General features: G+C 38.1%; 1 protein-coding gene across 10 annotated transcripts in view; it reads right to left on the bottom strand.

Annotated features, from left to right (window-relative positions):
* The window catches only part of LOC114524189, a 66,740-nt gene that overhangs the window by 28,255 nt on the left and 12,764 nt on the right, over positions 1-25,721 (bottom strand). For all 10 annotated transcript variants that reach the window (XM_028545323.1, XM_028545324.1, XM_028545326.1 and 7 more), the window contains exon 3: positions 22,829-22,924. In XM_028545323.1, coding sequence (XP_028401124.1) covers positions 22,829-22,924 — 96 coding nt within the window. The remainder of the gene's footprint in view (positions 1-22,828; positions 22,925-25,721) is intronic.

Below are 25,721 nucleotides of genomic sequence, written 5' to 3'. Positions count from 1 at the left end.
AAATCACACGAGTGTTTTCCTTAAATTCTTGTAAAATGGTTAAATCTTAAATTAAAGGTTTATACCTTAGGCCGCCTTAATATTGAAAACAAGTTATCGAAGGGAGAAAAATGCGAAAAGCTTTTGATATTTTACTCATTTTTTGAGTGGGCCGATGCTGGACCCGCGCTGTTGACTTTTGAGAACGTTTGCAAATGACGAATGCGTAATCTCATTGGCTGTCTGAAAACCGTCAAATTTGCATACCGCGGAGGGATACCACTCGGAGTCAGCAAGAAAATGCAAGCGCAGGAAAGATTTAATTTTTATGCCAGTCTGAAATTACGGCCCTTTAAAAAAGTTTTTTATTAAATTATAAAGGTAATTTTGAAGGATATTGTTTGGAAGTGTATTTATTATGTGATTATTTAGTACGTAGCGTTTGTAAATAAGCGTAAAAAATGTAGCGGTTATAAGAAATATCTCGGACGTACGTATGGTAGGTATATTTAGTTCATAAAAACCTTATATTTTGCATCGTGTTCCCTCTGTCTTGCTTTCAAAACAAAATTATACACCTTTAAATATCTCGCGAAGAACAGGCAACAATTTAAACTACAAAGCTACAATTATAGGGAAGGAGAAGACCAGCGACAAAGTATATTGTCTCAACACTGATTTTTATATTTGGTAAGTAATTTTTATGTAATGTTTATATAAAGATAATTTGCAGTTAAATATTTAAGAAATACAATCCATAATTGTTTGGTTAAAAAGTACTTTCCTATCAGGGCTAACGTATATAAAGAAACATAATAAAATTAAAGATGGGAAAAATATCTTTTGGGTGCATTGGAGGGAGGCTTATGAATGGGACCAAGCAAACAACTCTTGTCACATCCATGAAAACTTAACAGAGGAGCACTTCAATCTCAATCCCAGTTCAAGGATGCGTAACAGTTTGGCTGAAGATGTGCTAAAAAAGAAAATGCTTTATCTGATGGAGGTAGCATTTTATTAGATCATTGTACATATGGAATGAATTTCTTATATCTACGTATCACAGCGCTAATTCAGAAAATGTTTTTTACCAACTTTACAAGGTTTACTTTCTTCTGCGTAACTCTTTAATAAACCTTTGTGCCCCAGAAACATGCCGTGACACTTCGCGACTTTGGTAGCATCTTTACCAAACAACTTCACCATTTTTTCAGGCGTTTCGGCATCGCAAACATCGAACCACATGCCTTCGAAAATCTAAACGGAAAAATTATTCATGCGTATGCAAATATGTCATGCAAATGACTTTTCATAAATATTCTATCCAAGTCAATATAAATTAAATATTCATAAACTCTTTTTTCAATTTCTTTCGGATAGAGCACAGATGTATCGCAGGGTTTCTTCGCCATAAAAATTCCTCATAGTTTGCCAAGCCAATTTAATTATCTCTTTCGTCGCTTCTTTTTTATGAATGACTCGGTGATGTTGACCCAGACCAGTTTTTTCAAAAAATAAAAGTTAAAACATTCCTCTTCAGGGCAAACAACCTTGTTTATTTGAAACGCGTCATGAAATGGCCTATGAATATTGCGATCACCTAATGATGTCGCCACACTGAGTGTCGCCATCTTGGATGCAGGATTTGCCAGTCGCTTATTTTTCCTTCGGCTTCCCATTACCCTCCGCGCGTTGACATGCCATTATATAATTATAATTATTTGTTTGCGTAACACGAAAGCAACTGGGGACGAGTCAGATACCCTTCTGACACATCTTTGTATATTAGATATACTAGGTCCTACGAATCAGAATATTTGTAAAAATATAAATAATATGCCTTAATATTTTACGTTTTATGTTATTCTGACATTTTCACTATTGAGACACCAGAGAACTTTGACTTGTGTAAATTTCATTTTTATCATTCTCACCTTGTTATCGTCTTTAATGGCAAACATATTTTGAAACATTCTTCGCAAATGGGCATCATGTAGTGATCTCTGCTACTGCGTCATCGATCAAATCATTCTGAAGAGCAGCAAGCATGTTCGTGTTAATTCGATTTTCTCGCTTCTGCTCAAGTGCCAAGAAGAATTCGTACGTTTTGTCACTTACGTGCAACAGTCCTCGCTCCCTATATTGTCGTACTTCGATTGCAATGAGCGTTTCTATGTTGCTTGAGGTGGTTTCAAGGAATTCACGTTAGACATTAACATGGTTTTCCAATAAGGTGATTTTCTTCATTTCAACAATTATATTCGCGCGAACGGCTGGTGATGTTGAAAACATATTTTCTACGACATATAGGGTCGGTACTTATCGAGGCATTTCTTTATTGTCCAGCCACCAATATACCTGACTTTCCCTCGACCTTCTGCGCCCATTACGTGCACGTGGAACTCCACTGATTCTTCTGCTTCTCGTTCACGGGTTAGCTAGACCAGTTTTCCCACAAATAGCTGGTAAATATGTAGAAGGAGGGATGCAGCCAAACTTTCTTGTCCATCATCAATTTTAATCCACTTTCTGAGACAAAATTAAAAGCACTGGCAACATCACTTCTATATTCTTGAGTGAGAAACAATTGATGAACTTTCCCTGTAGCGAATTCTCTGTTTGTAACGTGCAAATCGTCACAATTTTCGGACAGATGATCCTCAAACAACGCATATATCCGACACCAAAATATTCCACTTCGTAGGCGAAATAGGTCTATATGAGCAAGAGCGTACGATGCTGCCGATCGAAGGATTGACTGAATGAATCGTGAGACGAATCATTTACGATGTCACCAAAAAACGATTCTATCTTGAACGTTATGGGAGGTCGGGACAATTCGTTGCTAGAATTCACCATACATAATGGGACGTCTTCCAGTTCTACAGAGCTCCCTTCATTTGCCTCAAAAGCCTTTCTTGCGATGGCTACGAAGTCCTCGTCCACTGCATCACTAAGCGTATCACCTTTGGGGCCATACAGAATTTCGTCGTCGTTTTTCGTCAAAGAAACTGTCATCGAGAACAACATTCTTGCAGCATGTGTGATCAAAGTGCGGAGCACGGGAGTCTTGGATGTCAAGACAGTTTAACTATTGGTGGCAATAAGAACCGACGATGAAATCCGATAACTTGAAGAGAAGACCTGGAACAAACTCTTGGGAAGAATGAATCACGACACTTGGCAGGGTCATACCTTGCGTCTTATGAACGGTAATTGCGTAACTCAATGCGATGGGAAATTGGGTTCTGCTGGCTTTTATTGTCCCATATCTGTCGTACATGTACCATGTTCCTTTAGAAATGGTGTATGAAATTAGACGTTATACTTGCCCGGGGATTTAGCTCCAGGGGTCTTTGCACGGGGTCTTTATATATCGAGCACATGGAAATTGCGTTGTTGTTTTTTTTTGTTGAATTATAGTTTATATTTTATCGAGTTTAGTTCATATTATACGGATTTTCCGTACATGGTCCTTCGAGCCGGATATTTTCAAAAGGAATTTAGAAATTCAATGTTTTTACATCATGGCTGAAGCAAATTTGACAACAATAAGGAAAATACGAGCGGGTCATCGAGCGCATACGACGAAAACTATTGCCAAGGCAAAGCAAGTTATTGAAAGCTTCGATGAAAATCAAGTCAGTGTCCTTCGTTCATATCAAGATGTTTTGCATGAGAAGTTGGAATTAATCCCAAAATTAGACGAAGATATTCTCCAGGGAACGAAGGACGACGATATTGAGAAGGAAATCGAGGATAGCGGCGATTTTAAACGTAATATTAAAGAGTGTATTTTTCAAATCGAAAGTGTTCTAGTTTCTACACAACAAGTAAGTGAACCCAGCACAAGTGGCGTTGCTACTCCGAATACAAGTGTCAATCAACCTTATCCAAGTCAAGTTAAGTTACCTAAGCTACATTTAAAGAAATTTAATGGGGATCCAACGTGTTGGCAACAATTTTGGGAATCATTCAATTGTGCAGTCCATGAAAATACGGTATTGAGTAGTATTGATAAATTCAACTATCTTCTTGGTCTACTAGAGAATACAGCTTTGCAAGCTATATCAGGTCTGTCGCTGAGTGGGGACAACTACATTGAAGCTGTAAAGATCCTTCAAGATCGATTCGGAAATAAGCAACTGATTATAAGCAAACATATGGATAAACTATTGAAGTTGCCAAGTGTATCAAGTCTACGGGATGTCAAGAGTCTGAGGAGTGTCTATGATTCAATTGAATCGAATGTTCGATCACTAAAGAGCCTAGGAAGTTAATTCGGAGATGTATGGAAGTTTGTTGGCGCCTATCATGATGTCGAAGTTACCGAACGAGCTTCGTTTGATAATTTCACGAAAAACAACATCAGATATTTGGGATCTGGATAATCTACTTTCTACGTTTAATGAAGAGCTTCAAGCAAGAGAAAAGTGCAATTTTGTATCGGAAGCATCAGCAGTGATAATTCAAAGAAGCCATCTGGAATGAAAAACCCAAACCATTTACAGCATCATCCCTATTTTCAGGTTCAGGAAATGAAAGTAAAGTAACCTGCACCTACTGCGGCCAACAACATCCCTCGGCGAGATGTACTATGGTTACTGATATTGCAGCAAGGAAAGCTGTTTTACGTCAGAAGGGACGGTGTTTCCAATGTCTACGGTCGAATCATATTATCAGAGATTGCCCATCAGAGAAGCGATGTTTCAAATGTAGTCAACGTCACCATACTAGTATCTGTCCCAAGTTATGTCCTCTTCCAGGAACATCCCAAGAACAAGAGTCTACCAAGCCTGAAAAGGATGGAACTAAGAATGACCAAAGTCCAAAACTTCCTTCGACAGCAAACATTGCATGTATTGGCCAAGGTCAACCGAAAGCGGTGCTCCTTCAGACTGCATCAGCCAGAATATCCAGTGTACAAAACCCACAAATTCAAATTAAAGCACGTATCATGTTTGACCTTGGAAGTCAAAGGACATATATATCAGAAAGCCTCAAAGAAAAGTTATCTCTCCAAGCTGTTAGATCCAATACATTGATGATTAAGACTTTTGGAAGTACATCAGAACAAATTCAAGAATGCCCTCTGGTTGAATGCATTGTGAACAGTCGTCATGATAATTCATCCTTATGTATCAATGCATATGCCGTACCTACCATCTGTGCCCCTCTTAATGGGCAGATCATCAACTCTGCAAAGCAAGGTACACCCATCTGAAGGGACTCAGATTGGCAGAAGAAGCAAGAGATGAAGAAGAATTACGGGTTGATGTGTTAATTGGTGCAGACCACTACTGGGACTTTGTAAGGATTGAGAAAAGAGGCGGCCAAGGTAGCCCAGTTGCTACTTACACAAGACTCGGATGGGTCCTCAGTGGGCCAGCGGTCGTGAGAGAAAGTCGAGCTGCCTCGATTAACCTTAGTTCCACCCATGTTCTTCGTGTCGAGACTGAAGTTGAAACCAGAAATAGTGATCTACAAAGCGAAGTAAAGAAATTTTGGGAATTAGAAAGCATGGGCATCAAGAGTGAAGAAGAAAGTGTCTACCACAAGTTCCTTGAAGATACAGAATTTAAAGGAGAAAGGTATGAAGTCAAATTGCCATGGAAAGAGGAAAATGAACTGTTACCTGATAACTACAGCTAAGTATAAACCGATTGAATTCCCAGCTAAGACGACTCAAAGCGAAGCCAAACGTGCTGGAAGAGTATGATCGAGTCATTGATGACCAACTGAAGGCCGGAGTGATAGAGAGAGTTGAAGAGTCAACACCAAAGCCCCTTGGAAAGGTACATTACCTGCCACATAGAGAAGTTGTTCGACCCGAAAAGTCCACCACAAAACTAAGAGTGTATACGATGCATCCAAGATCAAATGGACCGTCATTGAACGATTGTCTCTATGTTGGTCCGTCATTGTTACCTTTATTATTCGACATCCTTCTTCGGTTTCGACTCCACAGAATCGCATTGGTGGCTGATATAGAGAAAGCTTTCTTGAACATTAGCATTTCCGAAGAAGATAGAGATTTTCTAAGGTTTCTGTGGGTTAATGACATCAAGAGTGACCAACCGGAGGTAGTAGTGTATCGATTTGCTCGTGTAGTTTTTGGAGTCGCGTCAAGCCCCTTCCTCTTAAATGCAACATTACAGAAACACATCTACACATACCAGAGCACCGACCCAAAAATTGTAGAAAACCTGCTACAATCCCTCTATGTAGATGATCTCAATTCAGGAGCAGACAACACACCAGAAGCGCTACATCAGTACTCGAGAGTAAAGGAGATAATGCATCAAGGTGGATTTAACATGAGAAAATGGAAGACAAACTGTCCTGAATTAGCACAAATAATTAGAGAAACCGAGAATGAAGTATCAAGCACTCAAGATGCAATCACCTCTACAGAAACCTCTATGTCATATGCCAAACAAGTTCTTGGCTCCCAGCCTGATGATGAGAAAGTTCTTGGTGTAACATGGAACAACTCCACTGATACACTCGTTTTTCGCCTCGACAAAATGGTGAACTGCGAACCAGAGTTGTTACAACCAATCACGAAGCGTGATCTCCTCAGTTCAACTGCAAAGATTTATGACCCAATGGGATTAATCTCACCTGTTGTTCTAATGATGAAAGTTCTGTTCCAGGATGCGTGCAAGGCCGAGCTAGACTGGGACATGTCGTTACCGTTAGAACTGAGTACTCGCTGGGAAGTGTGGAGAGCGAATGTGTCCAACTGTCAAGAAATTACCATTCCAAGATGTGTTATTCCTGAAAACAAGGAATCGATCCAGTCCATAGAGCTTCATGGCTTTGGGGACAGTTCAAAATATGCCTATGGTGCGGTGGTGTATTTGCGAGTTGTACGTGAGAACAAGGTTCACATGAATATCATTGCATCCAAGAGTAGAGTAGCACCCTTAACAGAGCAAACCATTCCTCGACTAGAACTTTTATCGGCATTGGTTTTGGCGAGACTTATTCATTCAGTTCAGTTAGCATTTGCGAACGTGATCAAGATAACCTCAGTTTACTGCTGGCTAGATTCGATGATAGCTTTATCGTGGATAAAGGGTACTTCTAAAGAATTCAAGCAATTTGTTCAAAATCGTGTGGTAGAAATCCGTAAGCTGGTGCCTGTGAAAGATTGGAGATTCTGTCCGGGACTTAACAACCCAGCAGATATTGTTTCAAGAGGTATGTTACCTTCAGAACTGAGTCAGAGCAAGTTATGGTGGAATGGACCAGATTTCTTGGTAAGAAATGATTCTGAATGGCCTAAAGATAGTGAAGAAATGATTTCTAACGATGAGGCTCGAATTCAAAGTGAGAGAGAAGTCAAATTCAAACCAACTGGTACAACCAGCTTGTCATGTGTAAATGACAATGTTACAGAAAAGCAATCGCAATCATCGTTAGAGAACATTTTGCCAAAGGAACGATACAGCACTCTTGGTAAACTGCTAAGAGTTACGAGTTATGTTCTAAGATTCATCGCAAACCTTCGGGCAAAGGTTGCTGGAACTGAACAAAATCTAAGTCGTCTTTCCCTTGAAGAAATAACAGAAGCTAAGCATATATGGTATAAGTACATACAAGGAACGATTCAAACGAGCAAAAGTTTCAAGCAAGTTCAAGCATCACTGGGTCTATTCAAAGATGATTGTGGTATATGGAGATGTGGTGGAAGATTATCCAATGCTAATATTGAACTTTCTGCTAAACATCCAGTTTTCTTGCCCAATGATCATTGGTTTTCTACCTTGCTGGAGGAAGAATGTCACAGGAGAGTAATGCACAATGGTGTTAGAGAAACACTTTGCGAAATTCGTTCAGAACATTGGATTGCGAGGGAAGACAATGTGTCAAGAAGATTATTGCAAAATGTACTACGTGCAAGAGATATGAAGGAGGAACTTATCAGATACCACCTCAACCATCATTACCAGATTTTCGAGTTTCTGACGACTTTGCTTTCACGAGAGTCGGTGTGGACTTCGCTGGTCCCGTTTATGCCAAACCAATCTTCTCAACAGGTGCAAAATCACCAGTTTTTAAGACGTATATCTGTCTATTTACGTGTGCCTCGTCACGAGCATTGCATCTCGAATTGGTTCCAGATCTATCTACGAAGGCATTTATTCGCTGTTTACAGAGATTCATGTCTAGAAGAGGTATCCCAAAGATGTTTATTTCAGACAATGGAAAAACCTTTAAGGCAAACGAGCTTGCAGAATTCGCAACCGGAAATAACATCAGTTGGAAATTCAATATTGAGAGAGCCCCTTGGTGGGGAGGATTTTTTGAAAGACTAGTGAAATCGGTGAAAAGGTGTCTCAGAAAAATTGTTAGAAGAGCTAGATTGACGTACGAAGAATTGGAGACAGTCTTAGTGGAGATTGAAGGCGTTATCAACAGTCGTCCACTGACGTATGTGTATAGTGATGAAGTTTGTGAAGGTCCGTTAACACCTTCGCATTTAGTTATGGGTCGTCGCCTTCTCAGTCAAGCACATGCCACGAGAGAGGAGACTGACACTCCTACGGGTAATGGACGTTTGTCGCGTCGCGCAACTTATTTGAAGAAATTGTTAGAGCATTTCTGGAACAGATGGAGTCGCGAGTATTTGTTAGAGCTCAGAGAACATCATCGTGCCAAAGGAGTTAGAAGAAGTGCGAAGGCGAATCCCAAAGAAGGAGATATAGTTTGCGTGTACGAAGAGAAAACTCCAAGGAATCTATGGAGATTGGGAAAGGTCGAGAAACTTTTCAAAGGAAACGATGGTCAGGTTAGAGCAGTTGCACTCCGAATATGGAACAAAGGAGAAGAATCAATAACGTTACAGCGACCCGTTCAGAAAGTATATCCAGTCGAGGGATCTCGCGTTGATGAAAATACAAGTGTTCCAGTAAGGAGGTCGGAACGAGTTGCAGCTATCGAAGCCAGAAAGCGGCAGAGCGAAAGCGCACGATAAGTACTTGTTTGTTATCACAGAAACATTGTACTGTGAACATTGTTGACATTATTAACTGACATGCGTCATTTAATCGGGGGGAGTGTGTATGAAATTAGACGTTATACTTGCCCGGGGATTTAGCTCCGGGGGTCTTTGCACGGGGTCTTTATACATCGAGCACATGGAAATTGCGTTGTTGTTTTTTTTTGTTGAATTATAGTTTATATTTTATCGAGTTTAGTTCATATTATACGGATTTCCGTACAAATGGCGACATTTCCGATTTGTGGGAAGTTTAGGACCAAACAATCATTTTCTGCTCCAACAAACTTTCCTCGAGAGCCGTTTTTAAGTTGTGCGTTAAGGTTATAGGTGAGAATTACATCGCACCCTTTCTTTAAACTGACAATCTTGCGAACTGTGGTTTCCAGACATTGCTGGGTACCCGTGTCGCTGCCCTCAAACATCATTAGGTCTCCTGGTAATTTTGCTAGAACATCTAAATTATGAACGCTGACAGGCAATCTCTTGAAAAAAATATGAACAGGAGGCTCGTTTGAGTTGCAATGCAAGATAGGTTCTTCCGATAAATCTTGGAGATATTCCTCTGTCGCATCATTGCATTGTCCCATTCGTATTTCATCTAATGCGGCTTTCAACTTTAACTCTTCACCCCCTTGACGCCAAATCGTTTTTAGTTTAAATCGATGTTTGAATGCCTTCTTAAACAACTCCGAAGAATATATCACTTTCCCTTTATCGAATGGACCTGGAATCGGCTTCAACTGCCAGAAATCACCAACTAAAATGATTTGAACACCTCCAAAAAGATGGTTATTTTTTAAGACAGTGTGTTGAAGAAGATTTACTGAACTAAAAATACGTTCATTGGACATTCAAATCTCGTCCTAAATTACTGCGTTAGCATTTTCTTTGTTTTCGAGTATATTCTGCCGTCGAAGGGAACGTTCAATCAAGAAACTATTTGTCAGCTCTGCAGTTTTCAAGCCATAGTGGGCGTGGACAGTTTTAGCCCCACAGTTGTAAGCCATGCACGATATCCCACTTCATGATAGAACTTCAACTTTAATTCCATTTTCAGTTAATCTTTTCCTTATTTCTTCGACAACTGTAGTCTTTCCCACGCCAGCTCTTCCAAATGTGGGAACATTATGGCCAAGTTTTGCGAGGTCTGCGACGTCTTGTTGCGCTTTCATCAATTTGATGGGTAATAAATCAACCGTTTGATTCATGGATTGATGTAATCTCTCTAATAAGGAAGATGTTTATCTACCGGCCTGTAGTTCGAAAGGTGGATTCAGATCCTATTGCATTTACTAATCTTCATTTGATATAAATCACAACAACTAAGATGAACTAAGTGAGGGGTGTGAACTATATTTTTGATTTTCATGCGTGACACCTTTATTCCTATAATCAGTATAATGTATGCATTTTGTTAAAATTGGATGCATGCAAACTAAATAAACAGTTAAGTATTTCAAGTCAGTCAAAGTCGAAAATTTAGTCGATAATACGATTTTAAACATACACGTGTCTGTGTATTATATATTATAACATTCTAGCTGTATTAATTGTATCCTTAACAAGTATTCTGCGAACTCGAGTCGTATATGAGGTGATAGTTCGATCAAACACATTGCATAATTTAATTAATATTACTGAATTATTTTTTTCACATTGCTTCCGTCATGCGCAAGCACAACTTAATAAATTAACAAAATTATGTCGAAGGCTTTAATCTAATTGTGTCGAAGGCATGCAAACGTCTTCGAAAGAGCAAACATAGTCGACAGTTTCCAACCGTTCAAGAGGTTAAATTGCATTAACAGGATTAAAGAAGTTCAGTTGTAAATGTTAACAGCGCAGTGGTGAAAGTTAAACACATGACTCTTGGCCGTATAAAACTCTTGGAATTCGCTGGTTTGAAATGGATGGCCTAGTTGTTGACATTCGTATTCGGAAAAAACACAAGGCGCTGAAGTACTAGATTCGTGTTGAATCTGATTCTCTTTCTCTTCGATTGTACTTAAGCCGAGTGCCTATGTAGTTGCTCAAAATGGAAGACATAACTTCTTGCTGACGTGCGGATGGCCGGCTGCTGTATGACTCGATCGATGTATCGGATTTATGGCCAGTTACCGACTTGATCAAGCGGGTTTCGACGTTGGCATTTGCTAAAACTGTTAATGATGTTGCCCTGATAGAGTGGTTGGTTAAAGAAGGATCGATACCTGCTCTTTTCGTCCTGACACGAAGCAAATTACCAAGAGTTCTTTTACCGACAGGCGCGTTCGTGTACCAGACCATGTTGTCGCAAGCCAGGCTCTTTTACCTACGCTCCACGGCCCACGCTGGGGCAAAGAACCTGGTCAGGGCTGGTCACGTGATTCTTTTGTTACGCTTCCCTCGTGTGGGGATTGGTGGGAACACAAGTAGCGCATAAATCACATCAGTTAAAACAGCGTGTTTCTAAGGACTGAATAATGAATATTGAGCGCTGTTCTTCCGCAAAGCGAAATAACCTGTGTCGTTATTGTTATTTGACCTCTGAATTCGCTCATCAACGCCCAAATTTAGAAGATAGGACAGGCCTTCGAGTGTCTGTATTGAATGTCAACAGAACTTGTGACGATACTAAAACCGATTCTATCGACGATGATACAGTCTACACATACAATTTGAATCTAAGGGGCCGATTACATGGGCGAGTTGTCCCGGCTAAGCGGGTTGACTCGCTTTGCCGAGTTGACCCGCTTCGTATAGTTATTCCCAATTATTTTAACATCACGATTACATGGCAAGCGAGTTGTCCCGCTTAGGCGGGATCCCGCTTTTCGCTTGCCGAGTAACTCGCTCAGGCGGGACACTTCTCGCCATGTAATTGCATTTTGCCGAGTTGACCCGGCAAAGCGGGGCAAGAAATCTGACTCGCGCATGCGTTATTCTGTCAGTTTACATGTGTTCATGATGGCGGAAAGAAATATGAATAGTACTGCGAAGAAAAAATCGCAAACAACAACAACGAAGTTTAAATGGACTGAGGAAATGGTGCAAGATTTACTTGATGGACTGCTTGAATATAAAACGCAAATGGAATTTAATAATTCAGACTTCAATGCTGACAAAAATAAACAATACGAGGCAGTACGGGTAACTCTTGCTTCCAAGTATTCCGAAGATACAACACTTTTTGGCCCAGAGAATATCACACCAATCGAAGACGGCGAAGATCGTGATGAGTATTTAAAGCGGCAGGAAGATGATAAGTTAAAGATACGGAAAGGATATTCTAGAGTATTAGAAAAAATCAAGGCGTTAAGGCAGAAATTTAGCGCTGCTGTGACTTCTGGCAGACGCTCAGGATGTGGTAAGATGGTCATGGAGTTCTATGACTTAATGGTCCTCATATGGGGTGGGGCTCCATCCACTGAGCCCCTTTCTTTTGGTGCTCATTCAGCTGGTCAAGCAGACGAAAGTCAAGAACAAGGTGTTGATATATCTGGTAATTCTGGTTTAGGAACTGAAGAAAATGAATATGATTCTGATGATTCCCTAACTATTTCTCTTGGTAATAATGTAGTTAGTACCAGTAGTGCAAGTAATGAAGCGACAACCCGTAAACGCCCGGCTTCAAACCAAGTTCCAATACTCATAGACAATAAACGGCGACATATGGAAAGACAGTTATCAGCAGCACAAAGGGACAAGTTACTCATGCAAGAAAGTCAAGAAGAGAAAAAATTTCGCAATGACTTATCAAGTTCTCTAAAGGAATCTAATAATATATTTGCTCAGTCTATGAAGGCCATGAGTGCCTCCATGATGGCCATCCTGCCTGGCCATCTGCACTCTACATCCATGAAATAGCCTTTAACATCACACACTGCTTGTACACTGATAGAGAAAAATTGTTTATAATTAAAATAATCTTGAGAGTCAACAATTGGTCTTAGAACTGGAATGTGCGTGCCATCAATGCTTCCAAACGCCTGTACCATGCCAAAACGTGCTTCAAACTCTGCGACCTTAGCTCTCATTTCATCTTCTGTTTGGGGTAGATAGATATATTTAGGAGAAAGATGGTTAGATATAGCTGTACAAACTTCAAGGATAATCTTTGATACAGTACACTGATGTATACCAAAAGCATTCGCCGTCATCCAGATAGACCCAGTATCTTTTAAATAATACAACGTGACGCCAACTTTTTTTTCAACGGATAATGCAAGATAATTTGGTGTTTTACCAGGCGTAATAAAGGGTCGAAGTTCTTCGCACAGTTCAGTAAACTGTTCTTTGGACATACGGAAATTCCTTTTCCAGTCTTCTGATGGCGATATGCCGTTAATCATATTTCTCCACCAGGCGTCAGTTCTTCCATTCTTTACCCAAAGCGATCGCTTCTTTCTCAGCAGTCTTCTCATTCTGACGTGTCGAGCTTTTCTTCTAGCAATAGTTTGCTTTGTGGCGTAGTAAATCGCTATACATTTATTTACATACTGTCGGTAAGCCGTGTAAACATATAGCAAGCCAAAAAGTTGAAAAAATAAGGTTGTTATAAGGCAGAATTGACGAAAACGACAGGGGTCCATATTTGAAATTCAAATAAACATTGGCGGTATTTATAATTTTTTAATTCCCGCCAAATTTTAAGTATGTCCATTCCCATGTAATCGCATGTCTCAACTCGTCCCGGCCAACCGAGTCAACTCGCTTGGCCGGGACAACTCGCCTCATGTAATCGGCCCCTAAATTCGGTTTATTGTCCTTTTGAGTTTTTTGCTGCGCCACACTAGCTCTATTTATTTAATTTATTGTGTGAATCCCTATTTTTAGTTGCGTTAGTGGATTGTGACAAGTGCTAAAAATAGCAGAAATGGTATACCGACTTTGCCATTCCTCCCATGGTATGAACTAAGCGCTAATTAAAAATCTCCCATATTTTGGGAGATTTTGCGATGTCATATGACCAGGGTCTTTGCCGCAGCGTGGGCAGTGGAGCGTAGGTAAAAGACCCTGGCTTGCGAGGTTGGTTAAGATGCTTCAAATATTTTTTTTACTGTTTGAACAGAACAGGTGCTACAATCAGGTATGTTGTAGATTTTTCCATCGGATTCATCTTCGGGATCATTGAGGCCACCTTGATGATCTTTTGTTGCCAAAAGAGAACTTGCGACTTGGCGGTTGAGCTCGAAAAATTCTTTACCGTCTGGTGTTGACCTCAGGATAAGCATGTTTCGTTTCAGTTGCCGTTGGTTCTCTCTGCCTCTTTTACCGAAGTAGAAACTCAAGTAAAACCAAACTGTACGAAAGAGTTGTGCGGGTTCTACGGTGTCTGTTGGACCTAATTCACCGGTACGGAAAAGAAGCTGAATTTCATGTTTGGAAATTGTTTTTTTATGCACTGTACCAGCTATTTTTCCCGACTCTCTCAAATCTTTAACAAAAGCATCACGAACTAATTTGGCTTCAGCAAACGTAGGGTCATCAACTATGCTAAATCCCTTCCTTGATGTTTTCTTTGAAAACCTTTCGATGGCTGCTCCAACAGCTTTCATCATTGTTTGTGCCGTCTTTCTGCCTAGCGGACGTGTAAAACTGCTTTAAGCAAATATTCAGCTTTGCTTTTGACATTTCTGTTATGTACTTGTCAAATTTTTTTGAGCTGATGAACCACTCTGAAAATAGGGCGAAAGAAATTCAAAAAATTATTAAGTGACTGTCTATATTAATGTTGAAAAAAATTGTATCGTACTTCTTACACCAACAAAAGAAAAACGTCAAGAATAGTGCTCTTAATTCTTTTCTGTAAATTTCGCCTACCGTCAAACACTTTCATTCCAAACTTTGTCGCCCTTTCGGTGCATTTTGGTGTGCTGTTACGGAATTTCTAGTTCACTTAACTCCCCAAATCTTTCAGCCATTTTGTTTACTATCTCTACTAGACAGATATAAGCTAATATCTGTCTAGTAGCCAACCAATGAAATAGCAGAATACCTCATATCTGGCACTTGTGTATATAATAATATAACATTCTGGCACTTTACCTCCCCCAGCACTTGTTACGTCATTTGGCTTGAACAAAGCCGGTCAGACCATCAAAATTACACACACGTTTTTGGCAAACAGCAAATGTCGTGTTTGACGAGAAAAAAACGTGTATTTTCATGCATTTTTCGTAGTGATCTGGGCTCAAATTATGAAAAAAAGCTAAAGGAATGCTGGCAAGGTATGAATGAACAAAAAAATAGTTTTCTTCGGCATTACGTTCTTTTTTATTCATGTTTTTATCAATTGCTCATGTGGTTTTTCAGCCGTTCTTTTTTCAATTTCCTTATTTATTGGAGATTCACAGATTGCCTGCTTGACGAGATTTTACGAAACGTTGCTTGTGTGTCATCTGAAACCTTAATTTAGCAATATTCTATTGGTAGAAAATTGAGGGATCAACTCAAATCGCGTTTTTCTGGACGAGTACTTTACCAAAGATTTTTGTTTTCGGGCCCTTTGTGAAAAGCCGCACGTCAACTATTCCTGCATAATATTAAATGTATGGTCGTGATTCGTGAAATCAACATTAATACGCATTGACTCTTATAAACATGATGTATGCTGGCGAAGAAAATACTTAAAAGAGTTTGGTTGACTGGCGTGTAAAAAAGTCGTAATATGTCTATTGGTGATCTTTTTTAATGCAGTTCAAGTTTAATACACCAATCATGATTCTACTGTGTATAGCAATAGCATAGATTTACTTCCGTTATGTTATTGGTAAAAGTACAGATTTTTAAGTTTTCCCTTTCCCATGAGTGTGGTAATCGTGAAAAGGAAGACTTGCTTTTTTTTATTACGTATATATAATTTCTGGTGAGAAAGTATTTTAAGCCATATAAGGGACTGAATCTGAGTAATTTAACCCAAATTGTGTTTGTTAGACAATTATGATAATTTTATTATGTTTCTTTATATACGTTAGCCCTGATAGGAAAGTACTTTTTAACCAAACAATTATGGATTGTATTTCTTAAATATTTAACTGCAAATTATCTTTATATAAACATTACATAAAAATTACTTACCAAATATAAAAATCAGTGTTGAGACAATATACTTTGTCGTTAGTCTTCTCCTTCCCCATAATTGTAGCTTTGTAGTTTAAATTGTTGCCTGTTCTTCGCGAGATATTTAAAGGTACATAATTTTGTTTTGAAAGCAAGACAGAGGCAACACGACGCAAAATATAAGGTTTTTATAAACTAAATATACCTACTATACGTACGTCTGAGATATTTCTTATAACAGCTACATTTTTTACGCTTTTTTACAAACGCTGCGTTAATAATCACATATTAAATACACTTCCAAACAATATCCTTCAAAATTACCTTTATAATTTAATAAAAACTTTTTTAAAGGGCCGTAATTTCAGACTGGCATAAAAATTAGATTTTTCCTGCGCTTGCATCTTCTTGCCGACTCCGCGTGCTATCCCCCCCGATATGCAAATTTACGGTTTTCAGACAGCCAGTGAGATTAGGTATTCGTCATTTGCAAACGTTCTCAAAAGTCAACAGCGCGGGTCAAGCATCGGCCCATTCAAAAAATAAGTAAAATATCAAAAGCTTTTCGCATTTTTCTCGCTTCCATAACTGGATTTCAATATAAGAATATAGCCAGTATATAGTAAAATTATCGTAGATTTAATTTATGGTGTTATTTTAGCTTAGTTTTAGGAATAAATTGACGTATTTTCCGATTGTTTGCATGTGTACATGTGAATATTGTGTATATATATATATATATATATATATATATATATATATATAATATATATATATATATATATATATATATATATATATTATATATATATATATATATAATTATATATATATATATACTATATATATAATGCCCACATTGCCTGAACACTGTCAGGCATGCGAGTCGCCCGTTATTAGCTATATACAGATATGAAACTGAAGCCAAATCGCGTCACATGGTTTTTTGCCTAATGTGCGCATGCGTAACTTGCTTGGCAAGTCTCATGTCGAAATTTAATGAGAAAATCGATAGAAAAATCGAATTTTTGACAAACAAATTCTGATTTAAAAAAAACCTTCAGGGTCATGTCCCATTTGACTTAAAATCTTAAAAAAGATGAATGAAGTGGATCTTCTGAGCTAAGAACTGGTTTCTGAAATTTTTTATGCTGGAAAAACAGTAAAAAATATAGCTGAGGAGTGCAGGGCTTGCCGTATGGAAAGCTGTGCAATAGTTTAGCACTTGCTGAGCTATTTGTAAGTATTTTTGAGTTAATAAATGCTTTAGATACAATATATCTCCAGGAGATAAGATGAAATGAATTAACAAATGTCTAGGAATAATAGAAATGTGAGAACGAAATAATAGGAGCTTAAAAAGAACTTTGTGTACTTGAAATGAACAACTACAACATGCCGAACATGGCATGTAAATTTGACGAGCAATTCAGCGTATTTAGCGATTTTAGGCGTTTGGCTATAAACAACTTCATCACCCTTGCCTTGAACTATTTTTCACAAAAAAAGTACAAATTAATGCACCCGCGCGACCATTATGACCATACACGGGTCTTTTTTGCGTAACTCTGAGGACAAAAAATAAAGACTTAGCCATATTAGGTTTTGAGTTTCGGGTTTAGAATTAGCAATAATTACACACTCTATGCTTTGATATTTAAAAAAAACAGATTTAAAAGACGGTTAGCAACGGCGTTTTAATTCCCTCATGACACTTGCCAAGCTCGCCGGAAGTCATCACGCGCTTGGGACACAAAACAATCAGCAAAAACACGGAAGTTTCATATCTGTATATAGCTAATCTGTGGTAATACACAGGATATCAGGATTTTAGTTAGCAGGAATAAATGATACATGTTTCAATTTAATCAAAATACGGATAGCTTTGTTTTAATTTTCAATGTTTTAGTGCACTTTTATTTCAAATAAAACCATTCGCTATTGGGCTGCCTATGATTTTTTGAATGGGCCGATGCTGGACCCGCGCTGTTGACTTTTAAGAACGTTTCAAAAATGACGAGTTTGTAATCTGATTGGCTGTCACAACAGCGAGAACAAAAAACAGCCAATGAGATAACAAATAATTCGTCATTTTCAAACGTTCTCAAAAGTCAACAGCGCGGGTCCAGCATCGCCGGCCATTCAAAAAATGAGTAAAATATCAAAAACCTTTCGCTCCATTTTTATCGCTTCCATAACTTATTTTAATTATTAAAATATAGTCAGTGTATGATAAAATTATCGTACATTTCATTTCTTTTGTTATTTTAGCTTAGTTTTAGGGATAAATTGACGTACTTTCGACTATTTGCATGTGTCCATGTGAATATTGTGATTGAAGTTGCCTAGCTACCTATATATTATACTATATAATAGCTAACTACATTGCCTTGTCAGACACGTATGGTGGCCTAGCAATGCCATTAGAAATATCTGTTAACAATTTATTATTTTGGATGAAAACAAATTAAAAATGATTTTAAAAAAATAAATAAATAAAACTAATAATTACTTAAAATTATTTTCAATTTTTTTCTTTCAAATTGAAATGAAACAAAAAAAATCAATATGGTCTACAATTGCAACATCTTTTTTAAAAAAATTTAAAAAGAATAATTAGCTATGGCCTATGAGTGCAATAGACCATAATCTAATGTTGGCTTGAGGGAGAGGTAATCAGGGGAAACATGGCGGCCGAACGCATCATGGAAGAATGACCTCGCGCTTAAAGACGATTCGCGGAGCATGTAAAACTAAACTGGCGGGAAAAGGAGATACTGGACTTCATTCGCACAAAGTATCCCATCTATGCATGGAGCGAGCGGACTTCATTCCGCAGAGTACAATAAATGTAAATGTTGATGCTGTAGAGGGGGCAGTAAGTAGAGAATTAGAGGGCCCTGGGCAACTTCTCAGGTATTACGCGGTGATGAGGAATTTATGCCCTCAAGCATTAGAAGCTAGAAGAGGCGTTGAAAAAGTAAAGTGACCCGAGAGGAATAATGCTTTTGTGACAGGGGTATGTATTTTGTTAAAATTGAAACGTTGACTGAAGCATAAATTGCTAAATATAATAATTAATATATTTCTTTTTTGATCTGAAAATCAATAGGGATCAGATTGTACTATGTCCTTGGACGGTCATGATAAGCTGTGCGGCTATCAGAATTCTACATTTCCGCTTTGCATATATGGTGGACACGACACATACAGTGCTCGAATAAATTTTTTAATAATTTGGACAACAAACAGCAATCCAAAAATAATTGGAAAATTTTACATGGACTATCTCTGTGAAAGAAGAAGTACCTCATGTATAATTGTCTAAACCAAAGGGAAAATTACATGCATTTATCTGAAACTCTGGTATTCCTAGCCTTGCATATGTCACATGATAGGAATTGATCCTTTCTGACTATCATAATTAGCTTTAATAATAATTAAATAATTAGTCTTCTCCAAAACAATGATTATAATAAATGGGGTTGGAATATGAACAATGAACACTCTTCCTTAGACTGCCAGTTAATAATGACTCCATTGCTAATGAGTTAGTTTTCACTTATTCTCATTGTCTATTTTCAATAGTGCTTCCACTAAATGTGAGAGCGGAAAGAGGGACAGAGACAGTAGTATTAACAACAATGCATTGCTTCCTTCGAGAGAAGTATGAAGATCTTGATGAACCTACTGACTCTGTAATCTTTTGTCCATCAACCCAAAACAAGATTGAAAGGTGGTGGCAGGAATTGCTGGAAAGAATGGAAAGGTTCTTCAAGAACCAGTTATCATCACTGGTTGAAAATGGAGATTATTATCCTGATGATGAAACTGACAGGTAAACCACAGTTGGTGTCATTCTTTGCCAAATTTTATAGTTTAATAATAATTTAAAATCATTTCATTCAAAATGCCTTATAATACAGTAAATTTATTAAAAGGCAATGAACTAAACTTTCAAATGTGTGTAGAAACCTTTTAGCCTATTTATATATCCCTCTTCCCTAAAAAGAGTTGGACACATTCAGTTTCAGTGTGGAATAATCACCGAATGCGAAAGCAACCAGACAAAGACCTGCCTACAGGTGTACCAAAACACATTTACCACTACCCAGATGAATATGGACGTGTGGGCTTCCCCTCACAGATGAGCAACTTCAAGAGGTAGCAGAATTATCAGGTGTTCTTGATGGAACTAGTGATTACTTAGACGAAGCATTAGGTAATGAATTTGAAAGACATATTCCTAACACTGATGATATTGAACCATCTCAAGCTGTTAACGCATACTTGTACTTAAAAGCCAATTTTGATGAAACCAGAATGTGAATAGTATACTTTCCATGTTTATTATTAAAAACATTAAAATTAACCATGTAACAGATCAATGAATTCTAAAATACTAATATGATTTTTTTCTCCTTTAATCCCTTAATTTTGCCTCCTTAGTAACAAAATAGTTAGTAACTAACTTCCTTAGTAACTCGATTAGTAACTATATATAAAACAATAGAAATCAAAACCATATGTATCAATTCTTGTGTTTTATGCCTCAAGTTCCTAAAAATCCGTCACTAAAATAGTCTAATCAGAGTCGAGAGATAAATTACAGTTAATTACAGTAAATTACAGTAAATTACAGTACTTGTTGCAACTGTGATTGGAAAGGAAGTTTCCAATGGCCTGAGTCGACAAGTTCCCAATACAGAAAAAGTTAACATTGGGGTCAGTTAGACCAGAGGATGCAATTTTCGGATTACACGGTTGATAGCTTACTTCTTGGATGTCTGTGACCATCAACTGCTTCTTAGATCGCACAAAAGTGTAATGAACAAATGATTCACAATTTCAGGTGCTTCTTCTTCAGGTTGTAAACATATCTCTCCATCGTTGTTTATAAACTTCTCAAATGTCCACTCGAGAAATGTTTCAAGAGTAACATATTCCTCTTCCAGCATGGAGTAGTACACCTTGGTATAATTGAACGTCGAGCCAAATTCTAAGGAAGGTACTTCCAAAGCCATGTTTTGGGCGAAGTTTCTTGGCAGAGCATTGAGCTGCACAGCTTTTCTCGTGTGTGCTTCGAGCGATTCGAACAATTCCGTGATTTCCTAACTGTTTTTCCTTTCAAATATTTCTTCAAAACGTATTTGCCAGCAGGAAGGCCACTCAATACATTCGCTAAGTAAGCTTCCCGAAATGATCCCTAGGCAAATGGTATTCTACGAAGGGAGGGTTTAAATGGCATTTACCATTCCATGTTAGATAACTATCGAAAACTCCTCCAAATGTAATGTTATTATGTCAGCATCCGGATTTATGACCTTCCCAATTTTCAGCATCTTTATACTAAGTGAAATAGACGGCGTTACAGACATATGCGATCGTACGCTTTCTGACCTGGACATTATATTCATGGGGATGCCTCCTTTCTTCGGACTATGTTTGGTAGGCTCGCTTTGACGTTTAACAGCAGGGACAAGGTTTTGAGCGCCTTTAATAAATCGCACGTGTATAACTTTCCAATTCTTTATTTGATTGAGCTCGTATACGATGGGCTACGTTCACCGGGGAGTACATCGCACTCTGATTCTGTATCAAAATGAATTTTACACGCGTCCTTGATGCTTTCTAATGTGGCTTCTTTGTCTTCCATTGGCACCCATGTCAATGGTCCAATTCGCGTGTACTTCTGACATTTGCCTTCGACATTGGCCGATAAACGCTTATACCGCCTTCGACATTGAACGATCGATTTTTCTCACGATGGGAGTTCTTTCCCTTCTTCTTTAAGATTTTTTTCTTATAATTATCCCAATTTTGGCGTTTCTTAGCGGACATATTTGCAAAATTACAAATATTTGCATAAGCGCTTGCTCGGTTTTTTACCCGCGGTTGGGAAATGTGACAAAACTCCATGATGCCCTCCCCCTTGGGCAAATTTGACCTCAAAAATCAATTGCTGACGTAAAATTGGGCCAACGAGTCTGATTTTTGGCTTTTTTCGCCCTAAATTTTTTTCGATATTTTCATTATTGCTAAATTTTATTGCCGGTGATGCTATAATTCATATCATTGTGCATGTTTACATAAAAAATCAGCAAAAATACTCTAAAGGCTCGATTTTGACGCTAAAGACATCAAAATAGCTGTAAAAATGAGAACTAGATCACTGTAACCCGTTTTAGTTTGCATTTTGGGCAATATTTTATAGATTTGGCCGCTTTGATGTAATATTGAATAATAAATAAGTCGCTGAATTTTAAAGTGAATATCATAGCGAATTGGCAACATGTCGATCTAAAAAAAACACGTGTCTACTGAGCACAATTTCCTCTTTAAAATGGTTCAACTTTTATTAAAATCGGTCAAGTATTCGCAAGTCCAAGTTATCGTTTTTGGAAAAATCAATTATTTTTCATCTGGTCTTTGTAAGTACAGTGATTGAAAATTTCCACAAATCTTTTTTCATGCAGGATGTCTCAAAACAATCGAGCTTTTAATAGCTTTAGCATCCCAAAGCAATGCTTATGTGTTGGAACGTACATGCAGTTAATTTTTGTTGCATACATGTTTTTATGGGTTAGGAAGTCGAATGACATGAAATTCAAAATTCTCAGTCCTTGAAGCTAACTAGACGAATTTAGTACGAAACGTCTCGTCAAAATAATTATGTCATTCTATAGATTTGCACTCATTGTACATAGCAAACACTTAAAATATGAATTTATAATTCCTTAAATGCAAAGAATAATGGACTCTTTGCGCGTCTAAAATATAAGACCCAGACTGACTTACTTTATATCCATTCGACATTGACTTGGAAATGACTTTGTACATCGTTTCGATTTTATCTGCATTGGCCAAGCTCGGCAATGTGTCCTTCACTGAATCCTAGGAAAATAAAATTGTACAAAATTGAGCGCATGACATTGTATGTTTAAGTGGAGGGTTATCCCTAATTCCCTTAAGGCAGCTCGATAAACTTTCATGCATCCTTGCTTTCATTATAGAGGGACGCTGATCAATATTTCCATACATTAGACAAACTGAACATGAATGAGAGTGTTGAGAAATTGTATACTTTTCTTGCGGAGTACCATTCAAATGCAGTATTGCCGTGAAATAGTACGAAATATTCACAAATGGATTGGGACCCCAAATACGAATTTGATCTAGGCCTAATGGTTTTCTATGCTATATAGGTTTAGCGAACTGAATATTTTATTTGTTAGTAAGGTCTGCAGACGTTGAACTTAAAGTTCATATGCATTCGATTCGGCACATGAAAAGTTCGAAGACTCTAATAAAATTTTGACGAAATAGCCTGACAGGTGGAGCTAGATGTCTAATTGACACTGTATCCTCCATTCCATCGGGAAATCGCACATGAGCATATTGCAGGGTCGCATACGTAGCTGTACAAAGCAGGGACCTTATGGAGTGTAGTGCATCCAACAGCACTTCTTGCCAACCAATAGTGACAGTCCTTTCGTCTTAAGTGCTAACGTAATGGCTTTCCATAATGTCCCATTCAGACGTTGAACCTGCCCATTACAAGGTGGATTGTAACTTGTTCTATAGCACAGTGTTGAGCGACATCTTATGACGGTTCGAACACTAAGTAAACATCTCACATGGAAATGCGAAGGGAAATCTAGAATACTCATCAATGACAGTTAACAGAAATCGACATCGATTATCACAGGGCACGGGAACTTAAAGTCTATGTTCAATCTTTCGAAAGGTTGAGTAGCTTTTATCAAGTGTGAATGCTCCGCAGAATAGTATTGTGGTTTACACTCTTGACATTCCCTACAAGCTAGTGTCATGCTCTTTACATCCTCTACTGAATAGGGTAGATTTCGACTTTAACGAAATGTGACCTATGAGTCACGCCCGGATAACACAATGATCTATACAGCTCATACAGCTTATCAACTGTAAGAGACATACTTTTCACTCTTGAAAGAGCGTCCGCTGGTATGCTCTCCTCCCCCGCTCGATATATATATGAAAGTTATACATCGACAATTCTATTCTCCAGCTCATTACTTTATCGTTCTTAATTTTGCTATGATGTTTGGTATCAAATATGTAGGCAACCGACTTTTTGTCTGTTATAAGCTTAAAACGCTTTCCGGTGAGATAATGCTTCCACTTATACGTACTGCTTCTACTATAGCTGCTGCTTCTTTCTCGATTGCAGAGTGTTTTAATTCCGGGCCGTTCAATGTTCTTGAGAAGATAGCTACTGGATGTCCTTGTTGGTTCAATATAGCAGAGAGCGTGTGGTCTGATGCGTCAGTTTCTACTTCAAAAGGGAGAATTTCGTCACTGGTTCCTACGACTGCATTTTCTATATCCTCCTTCATCGAACTAAATGCTGTATAAACTTCTTCTGGCAAAGGAAATACAGTATTTTGAGAGGGTCTAATCTTCTTTGAGAAATCTTTAACCCACTGAGAATAATATGAGAAAAGACCGACTACTCTTTTTTGCGACTTCGAATTTTCTTGTGGGGGTAACTCCCGCCAAGGTTTCAACCTTTCTAAATCTGGTCTAATTTCCCTCTTTGAAACCATGCTACCGAGAATACTTATAGTTCTTGTAGAGAACACACATTTATCTTCATTCAAGACCAAGTTTCTCCACTTATCTGCTTCAATAAATAAACTTTTCAAGGTTCTCATCGTGATGAGCCTGATCCATACCGCAAATCGTAATATTATCCAAATAGGCAATTATATCTTCTAAATTTTCCTCAGAAATGAAGTTGTCCATCGTTCGTTGAGAGGCCGCGTCACTACAACTTGTGCCCTCCGAGGGGAATCGCTTGTTTCAATTATACCCTCTTCGAGTAATTTATCAATTTCAGTCGAAATAAATTCCTTATTTTCCATGTAATACCTTCTTGATTTCGAAGCGATTGGTTTACATTCAGGTGCAAGAAACTAAAATAGTGGTGGGTGATCAGCACGCAAAGTAAATAGACCACATTTATATAATAACGTAAAGAATTCAAGCAATTTCATTGGTCGAGAGCCATGATCTATAAGAGGACAGACGCACGGAATAACGTCACAGCAATTTCCTTGTTTTTAAATTGCAAACAAATAATTCAATTAATTTTTTATTTTTTTCAGTTTCATTATATAGAACAAATAGATTACAATGAACCGTTGTCTGTTCAGTTATAGATACACGGTATGACGCCATATGTGATAAGAACAAAAGAGTGACCACTCGCCCCGGCGGTTCCTGGCCACTTTTTTTGTTCTTATCACATATGACGTCATACCGTGTATCTATCTATAACTGAACAGACAACGGTTCATTGTAATCTATTTGTTAAATATTCACTGGTAGAGCCGTCCCTCCGAAACATATTGTTATACTCTCATGCTGCTCTTGCCAATTCTGTCCTAGGATGACGTCGGTGCATAAGTTTAATAAAACATATAACTTAATATCCGTGTAGATTCTACCCTAAGTTTCTAATAAATTAGCACACGAGATAAGCTTTTTCTGCTTTGCTAGGCCTCAGAAGATGGCAACTACATGGTAATTTCTATTCCGGGAATACGCTGCTTTTTTAAAGAGTCAAATACCTTAGAGGGACAACTCTCCCCATATTCAAGTTGGCTCCTTAGGCGCTACTTATTCCTGATCTCAGGTACCAGCTAGGGAC

This window comes from Dendronephthya gigantea, unplaced genomic scaffold (assembly GCF_004324835.1).
Source record: "Dendronephthya gigantea isolate DGI-Jeju-01 unplaced genomic scaffold, DenGig_1.0 000030F, whole genome shotgun sequence".
Classification (NCBI taxonomy): domain Eukaryota; kingdom Metazoa; phylum Cnidaria; class Anthozoa; order Malacalcyonacea; family Nephtheidae; genus Dendronephthya; species Dendronephthya gigantea.
The sequence above is the reverse complement of the archived record's forward strand: the minus strand, read 5'-3'. Positions and strand labels throughout refer to the sequence as shown.